This window comes from Anser anser (genome assembly GCF_964211835.1).
Source record: "Anser anser genome assembly, chromosome: 5".
NCBI classification, from domain to species: Eukaryota; Metazoa; Chordata; class Aves; order Anseriformes; family Anatidae; genus Anser; species Anser anser.
The window spans coordinates 49,245,552-49,262,901 of NC_139725.1; the positions used below are offsets into that span (position 1 = coordinate 49,245,552).

The window sequence follows — 17,350 nt, forward strand, 5'->3', positions numbered from 1 at the left end:
TATGGTGGAATTACATTTAGTGGATATTTGTAGTGATTTCAGGAAATGAGTAACACCATCTTTTTTTGTTACAGACAAAGTTGGTGTTCAGTGTTGGGTAAAAATAAATTTCGCAGCATATTTGCCTGCAGTCTGGTGCTTTTAGTTATTTATGACTAGAAAAAAAATATTTCAGGAGTAGGGATAACTTTCACTTATCCTGTCTAGTGACAGTACCTAAACAAGGAGATCAGGGTCTTCTCCAGGTAAGCTTAAAGTAATTAGTACTCTGAGCTCCTGTACAAGGACCTGCTATATCGTTAGGATGTCCTGGGAGAATGTCACCTTATTTGGACTCTGCTGTTCTCCCACCTTGCTTCATTCTTAGAATTCTCTATTTTCTCTGCCAAGTAGTTAAAATATCTGGGAAGGAAATTAAGAAAGAAGATTTGTGGGGAAGTCATTCCTATTCTTCAATAACCTCCATTTTTCATATTAATACTGCATAGCTACATGGGACCTGTGTACTTCCTAGAGTTTGCAAGAACTTGACTTGCAGCATCCTTTCAAATTTTTAGAGAACTTCAAGTCTTCTCAGCATGCTTAATATTGTACAAACTCTTAAGACGATGTTCCTTCTGAGGAGATGACAACTAGAAGCTAGTCCTGTTTCTAGTGTTACTAATAGATTCAATAGACAGTATTTCACTTACTAGATTAAACATTAACAGCAGTGGTAAATAAAATAAATCTGAGTATATCTAGAAGTTTAATTTTTCAACTTGTGAAGTAGTGAGTGCACATTATCACTGTAGTTCGTATATCAGAGTAGTCTTCTTGGGAGAAGTTGGAACCAATCTCAGGTAGTGTTGTCATCCATTTCCTTCCTGGGTGTAACCAAAAGCATTATTGTTGGTTGGTGAACCTGCCGTATGAGGTTGCAGCTCTCTTCAGACTGGCCAACTTACTCAGATGGCCATTCAGAGTCCACATATAACACTTGGTAACATGGCAAAGCCTGTTTTTTGTCAAGGTCTTTTTAATGGTCATAAAGAAATGAGCACTTTGTAGAGGAAATTTGAGTTAGTCAATATTTAATTTTACCACTTCGGTGTATTGCCTTATAGTAGGGTTACAGTCTTGAAGACCAGGATGGGCCGCCACTAGATTCTCTGGTCTTATCACATGGTGCTAGCCAATTTCTTTGAGCTCAAATCTTGTGTTTGGCTGAGAGAGCGCTTCCAGAATATGCTTCAGGTCGTTAATTGAGAGCATCATGAGATGGCAAATTCATTGGACGGTCAATAGTTTGCTTCAGTAGTTGGTCAACCCAAGAGTCTAAAATAAGCATTTTACTTTGTTTGTTCTTTTTCAGAGCAGATGTATGATGCCCAGTCTAGTTGTTGCACTTGCATGGGATTGATCCATCTTGTGCAGACTGCAAGGTTTTTAGCTGAAGTCTGATGAAATTTAACAATGTCATCCTAACAAATCAGAGTTAGTTGCACATAGAGCCTTTACTTGAGCATCTTTCCTTTAGACTATTTCTCCCCAGCTGCTTTAAATTGCCAGCGCAAACCAGAAGAAATGGAGTTGCAGGGAGAAGCTATCAGTTTTGCCATGTATGATATACATAGCTTGCATCTTTTCTATTGCTGCAGAGAATAACATGCACGTTTAACATCTGGCAGTTTTAAAATAGAGTAGGAATGATCTTACTCTTTGAAGTGATGAAGGACCTTATTGGTTTTTAGCAGATAACATTTGTTACATGTAACTTGTACATTATTAACTCTTTGCAAATTGCTGTTTTGAACAATGGCAGCTGTTCACCTCCAATTGTCAGCTGAACAACAGAAGCCTATTTGTAGGCAGCAGATGCATCTTCAGGGCAAAACAGAATTAAGAAAAATAATCATCTGGTAGATGATAGAACTACTTCATATCTTTAACGATAAACTATATAGTTTATAAACTATATACAATGATCTGTTAGTCAATGACAGGAGTTCACATTGCTGTGACAGCCTGAAAAAGCCCAGAAAAGGCTATGATAAAGCTGAATGTGTTGATGATACTAAGATTTTATTTATATATATAAATATAGGCAAGGAATATAATTTAATAGTTCCTTGGAAGTAAAACAGATAACGATTCAGTCTAGTATTTGGGAAATGAGCCAACAGCAGCCTGTCTCAGCTAGGCATATTTATAGATTAAATTTCTTTCTGCTTTGCTGATAATATTCAGACTTTTTTCCCCTCTTGAATCTTTTTGATGAGTACTGCTATTTTGCTGGATAAAATTTTCTTCTCATCAAGCTCCTTTGTCTCATCTGACTTGAAATATTCCTATTATTTCTATTTGTGGCTGGACCCGAAGAGTTGATCCAGTTGGAGGCTGGTCACAAGTGGAGTCCCCCAGGGCTCAGTACTGGGCCCAGTTCTCTTTAATATCTCTATCAATGACCAGGACAAGGGGATTGAGTGCACCCTCAGTAAGTTTGCAGATAACACCAAGTTGTGTTGGTCTGCTCAAGGGTAGGAGGCTCTACAGAGGGATCTGGATAGGCTGGACCGATGGGCTGAGACACACTGTATGAGGTTCTGCAAGGCCAAGGGCCGGGTCCTGCACTTGGGGCACAACAACCCCATGCAATGCTACAGGCTGGGGGAAGAGTGGCTGGAAAGCTGCCTGTCAAAAAAGGCCTGGGTGTGTTGGTCGATAGCCATCTGCATATGAGCCAGCAGTGTGCTCAGGTGGACAAGAAGGCCAATGGCATCTTGGTTGTATCAGGAATAGTGTAGCCAGCAGGAGCAGGGAGGTAATTGTCCCCTGTACTCAGCTCTGGCGAGGCCACGCCTCGAGTACTGTGTTCAGTTCTGGGCCCCTCACTACAGGAAGGACATCGAGGTGCTGGAGTGTGTCCAAGGAAGGGCAGTGAAGCTGGTGAAGGGTCTAGAGAGCAAGTCTTATGAATGGCTGAAGGAACTGGGATTATTTAGCCTGGAGAAAAAGATGCTCAAGGGTGACCCACAACATTTGTCCGATATGCCATCATGTACAAATAGTACAGAAATCTGGCTAAAACTACTGTGTAGTTCTCAGAGGAGACCTTATCATGCTCTATAACTACCTCAAAGGAGGTTGTAGTGGGGTGGGGGGGTGGTCAGTGTCTTCTGCCAAGCAACAAGTGATAGGACAAGAGGAAATGGCCTCAAGTTGTGCCAGGAATGTTTAGGCTGGATATTAGGAGAAGCTTCTTCACTTGAAGGGTTGTGAGGCATTGGAACAGGCTGCCAGTGGAAGAAGTTAAGTCACCATCCCTGAAGGTATTCAGAAGAGGTGTAGATGTGGTGCTTAGGGACATGATATAGTGGTAGACTTGGCAGTGCTAGGTTAATGGTTGGGCTAAATGATCTTGGAGGTCTTTTTCAGCCTGAATGATTCCATGATTATGTTACGTCTTTCACCCGTACAGGTTGGCCTGATCCTATTGTGAAAGCATAGCACTTGATTTAGAGTGCTTCTAAGAATCACTTAGAAGTGATTCTCACATCACTTCTGTTTCAATGCATAGAGAAGTTCCTTGTACCAGCCTTACCTTGCACAAAGGGATACAGCTCTAGCTTTTAGCACGGGCAAAGGCAGAAGCTTTGGATCGTGCTTGTGGATGTCTTGATACAACTTGACTGCCAGCTGTGCCCAGTTTATCTCCCCTCCTTTTTCAGGAAATTTTCTCTTAAAGTCCTAGTGTTAGGAGGCTGATGCCAAAAGTCTGTAAGAGCAGCAATACAGCACTGAGACACTAACCATAATAGCCATTTCTTTGTGCCCAAGTAGGAGGCACTGTAGCTTAGCTTGGTGTGTACCAAGTAAAGTCCTGCAGGTACAAATTCATAGTGGCTGTGAGGAAAATATTACTGATCTTGAAGGGAAAGATGTTTTAACCTGCAGGACACTTAGTATAGTTGCCAGACTGACCTGCCATCTTCCCTGATTCATGGCTGACCATGGCCTCAGTGTGTTTTGTTTATCAGGATTTGTACTAACATTGTGCATGGGATCGTGTGATAACCAGTGGAAGCTTTGAGCTTTCTTCCTCCTCCAAAGGCAGGGGAAGAGGAAGAAGATCAAACTTTTATGTTTAATAACAGAACTTTCCTCAGCATTATTTTTGTTCTGGTTTACAGATCAACCATGGATTTGGAATATTCCTTACACTGATGCCCCTGATACACATGGAAACATGTGGGTTCCATCGTGAACGTTACCGGTGTTCTGTGATGTTTCACTGACTGACACTGAGCCTGCTATGCTAGATGCCAGACTGCTTATTTGTGTTTTTAAGCTATGATGTCTGCTGTAATGGCTAAGTTCTAGTTGAAAGATATCTGTTGATACTGGACAGAGTCTTAGAGAATCTGTAACTATATTACTATAAATGAACTCGTAACACTGCATTTTTTTAAATACCTTTTTGTATGTTTTTTCATTACTGCTGTTTCCAGTATGTTTTTCAAGATTTTTTTCAAGATTTAAAACAAGTGTAAGACTGTTCTCAGAGATCCTCTCTGCAGTTTTTAGCTGTAGTGGATTTGAATTGTATTGTTCTGGGAGACTGTCAGTTGGCCCCAGTAGCTCTAATAAAAGCTATTGTATGTAAAACTTAAATGAAAATAAAGTTAATCTTGTTTGTATATCTTTGGTTCCATCTTCTAAGTGTGTACATATTAAATTGGATTGAACATTTCCTTTGGTAACTCACTTCGAATGCAAGCTTTATTTGCTGTTTTGGCTTCTGGCAGTACATCACATAAGTTATTTCCTAAGCCCCCCTTTTTACCTCCACTTGCAGACACTCAAGTACTGTCAAAAACACTAAATTGGGTGGGTGGGGGTGCTGAGAAGTAGTCCTAAATATACTATAGGATGTATAAACAGGTCCTGTAATCCAAAAATCTTATTATATAGTGCAGTATTCCACTCATAATTTCCTCTGGATCCCAAATAATCAGACTGGGTAGCAGTTCCAGTACTGCTGCTTTCATTTTGCAGTGTCGTTCCCCAAGATGGCTTGGACTACACTGGGGAAGCACGTCTTCCCAATGTTTGCCTAATGTATATCCTTGTTTCATTCAGAAGTTGCCGTGAAAAAGGCATGTCTTTAGGTTGTCATGGCATCTGACTAGCAAGGAGTTGTTTTCCTTCCTATGGTGTCACATACCAATCCATAAAGAAACACTGTAAAGCACTGCTGCTTTGCTGTCTTTCTTAGCCTTTTCCTGTTGGTGGACCCTCTTTAGTTAACTTCAGTTTCTCTCCTGCAGTTACGATTTACAAACCAAAAAGGTTACAAATCAAAAGGGTTGTTGTGAAGTTTTTGTTCAGGAAACCATTGTACAGTCTCTTATGCAAAAGGTAACCTTGCCTATAGCACAGAGGAATTTTACACTCACTTTACACAGCATATACCAGGAACGTAAGTATTTAGGCTGCTCATTTCTTTTATACTGTTGGCAATTTACAGGCCCATTGATCATTGTTTTTTCCAGTTGAGACCTTTGCACGTAATGTACATTGCATATGAATCAGTGCTTCAGGGATGTCTGTGGAACAGATTGGAAGATGGCTTTCTGGTTTCTATCTTTCCTTGATTTTATGTGCAGAATCTTTACTATTTATACTACTTGCAGTAACAGTTTGATTTTTATCCCTGATGCGCTTGAAAATGCGTGGAGGATCAGGGAAAGTAACTTGTAAACGGAGCACTGTTCTGAAAACTGAGATAACTTGGTAGCCTTTCTATTAATTTTTAAGAGTATGATTACATCTTAATTATTTCCATCTGTGAAAATTCAAGAAGCTCTGAGTGGAGAAGTCCTATATGAAGACAACTTTAAGACTCCTAGAAGGTAGGCTAAAAATTAATAGATGTTCATCTATTGTGAATGAATAATGTTGCAATTTACTAATGCTACATCTATGGCTATTTCTGTTTTTGGCATAGAGTGGTTTGACAGGCTGAGGCGTTCCTGGTTAAATTCCAGCTGGAATATTGTGGTCTCCAGTAACTTGGCATTATTTAACTTCAGCTCTCCAGGGCTCACATTAATCCACTGACAGAAGATCATTCCAAGGTTCATCAGTGTGAACAAATAAACCAAGTGATCAGTTCTGCTAGAAAACACATGAAATCTTTCCACCACATGACTGTGACCCAAAGCAATTTTGTGACATAATGTGTGAACTGAGGCACTGATGGGTGGTGGAGGTGAAAGAGATAAAAGGCTTTTGACTTGGCTTGCTTAACAGTACGCGGTTTAAGGCTAACGTTTCAAGTAAAAGTTGGAGCTTGGTAGACATAGTTCTAGTACATAGTACATAGTTCTTAGTACATAGTAGTACATAGTACATAGTTCTTTTTTAACTTCCACTGTCCTGTAACAGTAAGGAAAACCTGTTTTGAAGAAACTGTCCAAAGATGACCAAAGCTACCAGCATGGTAACGAGCTTCTGCATCCAGCTGGGCTTGATGACATACTAGAGCTGAACAGAAAGCTCCTGAAAACACCTTTGGCCAGAAAATGCTGTTTAATCACTATTTTGTAGACTGTTTACAAGCTCTCAGGAGCCAGGACAGATTTGAATGCTTCTTAATTCCTCTTAGGCAGAATACTTTAAAATCCCATTTTTTATACCATCCTAATTGTTTGTTTCGTGTCGTCTTTCACAATTTTCCTGTTTTCATTCCTACGTCACTTAGTTCTGGTAAGTAGTTGAATCATAGATAATACTTTTTATCTAGAAGTTATCTAGAAAACTTCTGGATTTCAGAATTGTCTTTAGAAGATAGGGGCCCTAATATTTGGAAAGTGAAAGCAAAGGAGAAAACAGACGAAATATCTGTTTTCAGACGCTGTTTTCCTTCTGTTATGACATACCACAGAATGTCTGATATATGTAACTAGATTTGCCTGAGCACGTAAGACTATAGTCTGCTCCTGCTGAGAATGGATCTGTCCTGGTGCCCCCTCAAAATGAAGTGCTTTTCCTTACAACAGTGCAATAATTCATTGTTAATCCATATCGATACATACTGGTGCAAGTAACATGCATACGTTTTTGCAGTGTTGCTAATAAGGCTGTAAAGGAGAAGGTAATGCTTTTATTTTCCCTTGTAAGTAAGTGGATAAAATTGGTTAGGGTCTGATCAAACTGTTTTAACGGCTAATACAATTGGTTGTTTTCTAAAAGCTCAACTGACTGAACCCCCCAACCGTACAAGGTTCCGTACTGATTTTATAAGCCGTCTATCACAGAGGTCATGTTGTGGAAGGGAAGCAAACTGCAGAGCTGCCGAACATCCAGAGATCAAGGTGGACAACTGGAAATCTAGTATCATACTTGCGTGTCACTATTGGCCTGTGTCGCTGTATCCTCTAACATAATGTGATAGTCCCAGTTTACTCCCTTCAGGGACAAAACAGGAAACTTCGTTGCTTGTGACTTTTGAACAGATGAAATTTGTCAGGAGCAAAGTAAGACTAGTTTCTTACTGGAGTTGCACAGTAAACCAGTGACCTAATTTTGGCTTAAGACAAATACAGTGATCTAGCTAGTTTTTTCACTGCTACTGAGATTAAATCCAGTGCTATAAATGTAACAAGGTGTGAAAGGTTCCATGTGGTTTGTTCCATGTTAGGTGTGCAAACGTGCAATGATATTATAGGTGCCTCCTTTGGTGGACTTTTTAGATGTGTCAATGTGCTTTTTCAGTGATGAGTAATACGTTAATTCCTTGTACTTTCTGCTGTTAAGACTTTCTATGATTTCAATATTTCAGCCTGTCTGAGTAATGTAAATATAAACAAATGTGAAGAAAGTAACAAATAACTGCACATAAAATCCCAAGGAAATAAGCAAATATAGATGTAATGCCAAGAACTGAATATGGAGACCAGTAAACTCATGTAGTGTGCGGATATTCACTTTGATATCTTACCTACCCCACACACGTGTTTGAAAAAGCTCAAATAGATTTTCGTGTTCTTTATAATGCTAGACACCACCTAATTCCACAGATATTTCTATTCATATTGGTGAAGCTGATGAGATTTCACAGCTCTAGAATAAATCACCATGACCAAGGTTGTCAGAATTTTAGCCATACAATGATGTTAGCTCTAACATTTCCTTTCTTACTTTTGAATTTCTTTTTAATCTGAGCAACTGTAACTGGTATCCTGAAGGACAAAAGCAAGAAACATGGTGAGAATTATTGAAGATGCTGAAGATGCCAAAATGAGCTCAGTAAGATCAGAGAAATAATTTCCTATTTTAATTTAATCTTTATACCTTGGCTTTTTTCTTTTTTCCTTTCTCCTTTTTTTAATATATTGCCTTTCCTGCTTCTTCATTTATCAAAATTGACTCTACTTACTCGTTTTCGAATTCCATTCTGACTATATACAAGTTGATTCGTGTGTCTAGGTTTCTCCCTTAATGTGCAATTCACTACCATGCACAGTTCCAGTGCCAATCTGGGAACTTAATGTTTTGGTTTAGTTTACATGGTCTCTGGGAATTGTGTGTCGACTAATTCTCTTTAATTTCTTCTAAATTGCCTGTTTTGTTTTTTTTTTTCAACTACTACTGTAACAGCTCTGGACCCTTTATTTGCATTTGATTTTTAACCATCTGTATTTTAAAATAAGTTATTAAAACAGCATCCTGCTTTGTGGAAGTCTCGACTATACTGAAACAAATAGAAGTTCTGGCGCTGACTTCATTCGTTCTCTCTCCTCCTGTGACTTCTGTTCTTTTGGAAATGGAAAGGGTAAAGCTGAAGTGATTATTTTTTTGGGTGCTTTTTTAAAAATCTATTTAACACGTATATGCAAACTATTGCACTGCTACAAATAACATTATAGTCCACACTTTCTGAAAAATCCTCCATGGAAGTGCCTGTAGAGATGCATCCTTCTCATGACACTTTGCGTGACCCCCATTTTGCTCTTTTTGAGGAAATAAATATATTGTATATGAGTGTCTTTTTATTTTGTTTACTTAGAATTCCCCTGAATTCTACTTTCTTCCTTTCTTGCTAGGATATGGGTAGGAAAGGGGTAAGCCAGCCAACACTTCCTTGATTGGTTCTGCTACTGCTATGCAGATTAAAAAAGGTACTGCTTTTTCTTATGTATAGCATGAAAAAGTAGTCATATTTCTCTGGAGATATCACCAGTGAAAATCTCAATCTAGGATACAATTTTCCAACACAATTCTCATGTCTTTTGCTCACAGAAAGTTGAACATCTAGACATTTCCTTGTTCTATAGGTTCATTGCAATGGTATGTATGTGGGTAAAGGAAGAACTTTGTCATCTATTAAAAAAAAAAACCAAACTTTTGGATGTTTTTTCTTCTATTTTGATGCTTTTATCTCTGCAAAGGAAGGAAGACATCATATAGTAGTAAAAGGAATGCAAACCTGTAGGGTTGTCCATTGCTCTGCCCAAGTCAACTTTTGTTCTTACCAAACGTATTGTTTTTCTTACAAATATTGTCTTAAAGTAAGATGAAGGCAGCTCCTTTTAGTCAACTGAGATCAGAGAAGGCAGCTCCCAGGCATGCAGGTGTAGGTTGAAGAAGATACAAATATTACCCTATCTCCAGGCCTTGCTTTTACAAAGTGCATTCCACATGGATAAAGCTCATCTCCACGTACAGTTGCAGCTTAGGCATTTCCTTATGTTGACTAAAGTTTGCTCCCATGTCATGCAAACATTAGATGTGGGTTACAGCTCTGCCACACGTAGAACGAAAAGCAGTAGGAGGAACTTGAAGGAAGGCCGCCAAAGCCCTACAGGACACAGCCTGGTGCTTTGAAAACCCCAGAGGAAGATGAGTGGCATGCTCATACATGAGTAGCTTGGGAAAAGCTACTTCACTGCAGATAATAAAAGTAGAGGAAAAAAGAAAAAGCATAATCAGTGGCCTTGTTACACAGAAATGAGAGACAAAATATATTACACAGCAGATGTACTGCAGGCACAGAAAACTGTGAAATGACTTTTCCAATTATGTGCCTATATATATGGAAACATTAAAAAAAAAAAAAGTATAAACAAAGAAAAACCCGCTCTGAATGGTGTTGGTTTGTTATGCGGTTTGGAAAACTAAGCTATCAACTTCAGGTTTTTTACCTGTTGAAATGAGAGAAGTTAAACAGCATGCAGCTGTAAATTGGCTTCCAGAAGTGGTGGTAGTTCTTGAGATCTCTTGAGGAGTCCCTTGTAGGGACTATTAAGTCCTGAATCTCTCTGTCTCTCATTTACAACAGCAAAATTTAATCTTCAAATAAAAATACCCTCTATAGGGTATGCTCTAAGTATAAATGAAACAGTCATCCCTAAGAAGTCTAGAATATGATGATCCTTCCATTTTAATAACTGATGTGGAAAAGATGGAAAATGTAGTCGTTTTTCTCATTTCTGTAAATCTTTTTCATACAAGCAGATTCAGTGATCTTTCTGCTTTGTGAGAGATGCAAATAGATGGGTAAAGGCAAGATGTGACATTCCTTACTTCGTGTTCAGTAGAACTCCACCAGAGATGTAATCTCTTTGGAAATCTTAACAATGGAACAGGGAAGTTGAAAATTTTAGCCTATTCTAAATGCCCAAAGTGTCGCATGTTTATGAAGGTGTTTTATTTTTTTTTATTGATTTTTTTCCAGATGTTTGTTAATTTCAAGTTTATTAAATTTCAGAAGAAACTTCATTGTGTATAAAACTTGCTTGGAAGTAAATTGCAGCTCTCTCACAGCTTCTCCAAAGACAAGCAATGCATTTCAGTTAAGCGTACCAGCTTATCGCTTCCAAATGTGATAAATGCTTAATTAAAAAATATCCCATCAGTGAGATACAGAAACCAAATCTCTTTGTGAATCTTCCAAGTTACTTGTTGACACAATAATAGCTCTGTTCTGATCAGACATTTATTAGTAATCGTTATTAGGGAAGGCTGAGAGACCTGGGTCTGTTCAGCCTGGAGAAAAGAAGACTGAGAGGGGATCTTATCAATGTCTATAAATACCTTAAGTGAGGGATTTGGCCAACCTCTTTTCAGTGGTTTGTGGGGACAGGACAAGGGGCAATGGCCACAAAATGGATCACAGGAAGTTCCGCACCAACATGTGAAAGAACTTCTTCACGGTGAGGGTGACGGAGTGCTGGAACAGGCTGCCCAGGGAGGTTGTGGAGTCTCCTTCTCTGGAGATGCTCAAGGCCCGTCTGGACGCCTACCTGGGCAGCCTGCTCTAGGGAACCTGCTTTGGCAGGGGGGTTGGACCCGATGATCTCTGGAGGTCCCTTCCAACCCCTACAATTCTGTGATTATTAGGGTACTCAGTGACTGCGTTTTTCTTATTTACAGGGTTATTGTTTAACAATGTCAATAGAACCAGAAAATACATTGATTTATTTTTTTTTTTACTATTTACAATCATGCTCAACCTCACTACCACAAATTCCTTTGACCCTAATAACATGCACAGAAAAAACACAATGGAACTGTGTGCTTGTGGTTCTGAGGTGTAAGGCAAATGTAGCAAATTTCCTGATGACAATACCACAAGTGAACATGCTGAGGTTAATGGCAATGCACTCAGTGTTCAGGCTCAAAAGGTGTTAATTTGGGTTTAGGGTTAATTTAAATATCACCAATACGTTTAAACGTGTTTTTTTTTCACCTGAAACTTTTTTCCAGCTGTCTACACAACAGCGATGGGATTAGTGACCTTTTTTACAAGAAAGTATTATTTAGAGTAAGTACCTTAATTAGAAATAGGGGAACTAAAGGAAGAAAAAGGAGCTTAAAACAATAAAAGGTACCATACCTGTGGTATTTGCCAGCCATTTTTTCATTTTCCGCTTCAGGATTCCAGTCAATATAAACTCAAATTTGTTCTGTCCCTTAATAGGAAGCATCAATAAGCTGCTTTCTCAAGAGATTAAATTACTGCACATCCTTTGTAATGCTTTCGTTTGGTGAAGATCAGATTTGACAAATTAGGATCACTTGCAATTTTTGATGCCCCATGACAGTTGTATGCTTCATTGTTTCTCAGGAGCATGCCAGATGTTCTGTACCTGTATTAATAATCATGCTCACGCTACACATAAAACCGACACAAAAACTATTTCATACTAAAAACAAACAAAAAAACCAGTAAGAACTCTAAATCCCTGGCTATTTTTCCTTGGATAACTCTTTGGATAACGTGATTGTTCTTCACATTCCTGTGGCAATCACAGAGACATCATGGTTACAAGCAGGTGAAGGCTCCTGTGCCCACTGTGCCAATCCAAGCCACTGAAGAACAACTTTGATGGACAGAAGCTTCAGAGCAGGCTGAGGGCGCTCTTTGCAAGAGAACTGATTTAGATCCATCTTCTTTCTCACTGTCAAAGCAGGGGATAAAGTTTTTTTGTTTTGTTTTTCTTCTAATAGAAACTGTTGATAATTTTAAAGATAGAGCAGCATTTTTAATGGCAGTATGTGGTTACCTTTGCACGTGGCACAGTCTGGTTAGTTTGACTGGCATCTAAGTCTTCTTTTTTGGCTGTTCAATGTCTTCCGGCATCGCTGCTAATTTTATTTGCAATATGCCAGTGTATGCTGAAGAGGAATGAAGAGGGAACAAAACCACAACATAATGTGTTACTTTTCATCTACAAATAACAATAAACAGGAAAAACAAAGAGGGAGCGTGAGTCTCACTCATCCTCATCTGCTGGTTTGCTGTGTGATGTGGGGAGTAACTTGGCTGCCCTCAGTGCCGTGCTGGCCAAGCAGGTCCCTTGCCATGCCATCCTTGGTGATCCTCTCTTGGAAACCAGCACAGAGTTGCACGCGCTCAGCCCGCAGGACTCAGACCCATGCCTGAGATGTAAACACGTCTCAGGCTACGAGGCGGCCCGTGGCTCTCACACCAAGTGTTCTTTATTTGACATTAAGGGAGATTGACATTAAGGGGATAATTATTAAGAATATCTTAGTTCCCATTGCATTTTTGCTGCAACATAATTAATAGAAGGGAGGGGGGGATGTTGCAGTAATACCTCATTAACCATATTTCTAAAATAAGATGTGTGTAACTTGTCTTTCACCGGAAAGAAAAAGCGTTTCTGTGTGAATATGTTGTACAGAGGTGAATTCTAACCCACGGTCTTTTGAAGTAGAATCCAGCACTGCGGTAATTGCCGGATATCGCTGTCTTCAGCTTTTTCTTTTTATAGTAACTTATCTTTCCAGAAAGTTTCCATCGAGAGCGCTTCGTGGCCGCACACAGCCCGGCGCGGAGGCACCCCGCAGCCCGGGCGCGGCACCTGCCTCACGCACGGCCCCTGGGTGCCGGGCGCGGAGCCGATAACGCCTCGCTGAGGCGAGAGCACCAGCCCCGCAAAGAAAGCGGTGCCCTCTTTTGGCAGCGAGCAGTAACTCCTCCTGCGCTGTGGCAGCGCGGGCACAACCGCGCCGGAGCCCTCGCACGTGAGGGCGCCCAGCCGCCGAGCCGCCCGCCTCTGCCAGGGGGCTCTGAGGGGCTCTGAGGAGCCCCTGGGAGGGCGGGGTGGCCGCGGAGCCGCCGCCCGCAGCCCCTCGGAGGGCCTCGGTGCCGCCTCGGCTGAGGGGAGCTGCCCTCGGGGCGCCGGCTCCTCACATGGCGGCGCCCCGGGGCGGCGGGGCGAGCCGTGCTGCCGCTGCCCCCGCCGGGCCCGCCTCAACCCCCCCGGCGGCGGGCGGGCGGGCAGGAGGCGCTTGGCGGTGCCTGTCCCTGCGCCCCTCTCCGACGTGCTCGGGGCGGGGGAAGGAAGGGGATATGAAACTCGCCCAGACGGCGGCCGCGGGGGCGGCCCGAGGGGGCTGAGGGGCTCCGCGGCACGGGACGGGACGGGGCGGGGAGGAGGGGACGGCACGGGACGGCCGGTGGCCGCCACCGCCGGGACGCCCCGAGCCGTTGTCCCCGCTCACGCGTGGCGGGCGGCGCCGCCGTGATGCCGGGCGGCGGCAGCGGGAGGGCCCCGAGGTAGCGGCGCGGCGCGGCGGGCCGGTGCCGCCCGGCGGAGGATGGCGTGCGGCGGCGGCGGCTGCTGCTGCTCCAGCGCGGGCCGCCTGAACGCGGACAACGCGCGGTTCCTCCTGCTGGCGGTGCTGATCGTGCTGTACATGCTGTGCGGCGCCGCCGTCTTCTCGGCCATCGAGCTGCCCACCGAGCGGCAGGCCAAGGAGCGCTGGGAGGAGCGGCTGGAGAACTTCACCCAGCGCCACAACCTCAGCCGCGCCGAGCTCCGCCACTTCCTCCGCGAGTACGAGGAGGCCACCGTGGCCGGCATCCGCGTCGATGACATCCGGCCCCGGTGGGATTTCACCGGCGCTTTCTACTTCGTGGGCACCGTCGTTTCCACCATCGGTGAGTGCCCGGACTCGACGGGGTCCCGGGGGGTGGGGGTGCCGCCGTCGTGCCGGTGCCCGGGGGTCCCTGCGTGCCCCAGCCCGGCTGTGGAGGGGCGCCCGAGCCGGGCCGGCGGCAGGTGGGCTGCCCGCGGGCTGTGCTCGCCTCCCCGGAGGGACGGGGGATCCTCAGGGTGCAGGGACGGGCTCCTGGGATCACCGCTCACACCCGAAGCCGAAAGGATTTGAAGAGCCGCCACACCGTCCCGATTTTTGCGGCGTCTTTCTGGAGCGAGTCTTCGGTCCGGAGTTGGGGAGGGTCGGTAGGCTGCGAGCTCTGAGGGGACTTTGCTGCTGGGCTGATCTTTTACAGACCAAAAGTCATGAAACCGGCTCTGTGGTGCCCAGCTGCCAGGTGCAGTGCCTGGGAAGGTTGGGTTTCAAACCACCCAGCTCTCCGTCGCGCTGGCTTTCCGTGGCAGAATCAACAGGTCGGTGGGCGCTGCCTGCTTCGTTAGTGAACAAACCCGAGTTTATCCGGGCTGAAGGAGCTGCAGGGGAAGGTGATATTGAATAGATAACATTCAGGGGGGCTGAGAAGAGTACATGAAGATGGAAAGGGACAGAGCCGGGAGCTGACATCAGCGCCCCAGGGTGCCTGTGGGTGTCAACAGAAAGGCTGCGTTAGCTGCTGTGGGCAGCCAAGAGCCCCGGAGAAACAGAGCTTGCTTTAGTGAAAGGCAATCTTCTGCGCATTTACCGCTGTGATAAATGGGGTCACTACGTCTTAGTAATGGGATTTCCAATTCAAATCAGTTTCACTCCACATGGGAAACACACCGAGGAATGATTATTTAATTACTAAGGGCAATTCTTCAAGAAATCGCCATTAACACTTGCTCCCTGAACATGGGCTTTGAGATGTCTTGGTTTCTGTTGGACGTGTGAGCTGTCCGACAGTTTGTTGAACACTTGACGCTTCCAAGTGGCTGATTCCCCAGCACCGAGTTGCTTAGGTCTTTAGTTAATTTTGTGATGACAGGTGTCATTGGACTGGTTTTATATTACCTCAGGGCGTCAGGGTTTGGGTGTTCTGTGTCCTTAGACCTGGAGAAGTATGCTTAAATGTTCTGCTGAACTGGTGCTTTAAAGTGACTTACAACATTTCTAAAACCGTTTCTGAGAACTGATATTGTTTGTTTGCCATTGTAACATCTCCCTTCAGGTGTGTTTCCTGTATGATCAAAATATGGTGTTGATCCTAACCTTTGCTACTGCCCTAAAATCACAGGAAACAGAGCTGGGACCAGATCTCCAAAGTTCACCAGGTCCACCTCTGTTCCTAGAGGAGGTATCTTGTGTGCAATTACTTTCCTGATAGACATTTGTCCAAGCTGATGTTTTGAACCTGCAGTGCTGGAGATTCCACAGCTCCCACAAGGAATCCAGCCTAGTGTGTTATCATCCTCACTAGAAAAAAAGTTTATCCCAATGTCTATCTTACTGCAGTTTAGTGACTTTCCTAATTTTTGTCTTATCCTCAGACACAGAGAATGGCCTCTTAGGTACTCAAAATACTGTTCTGTGTCCCTTCAGTCCTTTCCCAACTTAGAAAGCCACATCATTATAAAACCCCTTTGCAGTGATTCAGTTAATTGTTACCTGTAATAACTGATGCCAGTAGTTCTTAATGTTAATATTTATCTTATATAAATGAGATTGTTAGAGGGAGAAGAATATCTGTGGTCTTATTAGCTGTAATTACTTACAAGCACAAATATCCACTTAGCCACTCATACTTCCTGGTAATTTCTTTGGTTTGCTGATTTCCGTTGCCCGCAATTGAGAACTCAATCAGCATTTCTTCAGAAAATGCCCTGGAGAACCCTTTTTCCTTCAGATGGTCTGTAGTCTTTGAAGATTTACATCCTACCCCTTCTTTTGACTTGACATTTCTCATTCTTAGTCGTATCAATAGTGTCACTTTCTCAGTTTTATCAACAGCATCATTCTTTCTTAATCTGGTCAGTGGCATTGCATGTTTTCAGTCTTATCAATGTCATCACTCTTCCTTAATCTCCTCAGTAGCATGGCTTCTCTGTGAGGCTGCTGGTGTGTTTCAGCTCTTTATCTTAGTGCGTGCCGCAGGCTGGGCTCTCTGGATGGTCACAAGACGATGGTGACTTGGCCACATCCCCGGGGCCACACCATGCAGGAGCGTTCTCCTGCATGCCCTGCAAGCACATTTGTTTTTATCAACCAAATTGTGGCTCATCCTAACACTAGATTGTTTTAAACATCTCTCATCAGCGGTTTTACTCTCTTCTTGACCCTTTCTGGATGGTCTGCATTTCTTTCATGCCCCAGTAGAGTGCCCCCAAATCAATGTATTACTCCAGCTGTGACCTCGCTACTCTGAGGAAAGCAGAAAAATTATGTCTTGTGTTTTTCATTCTATACTTCTGGTGGCCACATACATTTCTACAGCTAAATAAAGTTTGTTGCCTTCAGTTAAAGACACTTTTTCGGGGATTGGTGCATTTATGGCATATTCCCTGTATAAACTAATCCTCCACACTCAGTAATACATACTGGTGTCAAAGGTTTTGATTTAATAGGTAAATTGTTGACAAAGTAGCTGTTTTCTATTTCTCTTATAAACTTTATGTTTTATATTTTTTTCTCTTCCACATGGTGGAAATTGTTTTGCTACTGTACTCGAGTAAATGTATTTCTTCTGCAGTAAATAATGGAAACCCAACCACTTTGATATACTGCTAAAGCATCACTGAAGTGTTGCTGGTAGTATCAACTGCCTACCCGTACTTTAGCTCAAAAGATTTACCATCGTGTATTTTGGGCTCTGAGAGGAAAGAAGAGAGGTTTACAATATCTAAGGGGATAGTACTGTCTT

The 17,350-nt window shown here is 42.8% G+C and overlaps 2 protein-coding genes across 7 annotated transcripts in view; both read left to right on the forward strand.

Moving 5' to 3' along the window:
* Window positions 1–4,679, forward strand: part of TDP1 (tyrosyl-DNA phosphodiesterase 1) — a 44,613-nt gene extending 39,934 nt beyond the window's left edge. For all 5 annotated transcript variants that reach the window (XM_083836723.1, XM_083836722.1, XM_083836719.1 and 2 more), the window contains exon 16: window positions 4,173–4,679. In XM_083836723.1, coding sequence (XP_083692849.1) covers window positions 4,173–4,246 — 74 coding nt within the window. In that variant the 3' untranslated portion in view covers window positions 4,247–4,679. The remainder of the gene's footprint in view (window positions 1–4,172) is intronic.
* Window positions 4,680–11,698: 7,019 nt separating this feature from the next.
* Window positions 11,699–17,350, forward strand: part of KCNK13 (potassium two pore domain channel subfamily K member 13) — a 67,781-nt gene continuing 62,129 nt past the window's right edge. Inside the window, exon 1 of one of the 2 annotated variants that reach the window (XM_083836724.1) lies at window positions 11,699–14,455. In XM_083836724.1, the coding sequence (XP_083692850.1) occupies window positions 14,113–14,455 (343 nt within the window). In that variant the 5' untranslated portion in view covers window positions 11,699–14,112. The remainder of the gene's footprint in view (window positions 14,456–17,350) is intronic. The other variant, XM_083836725.1, reaches the window with a different exon arrangement.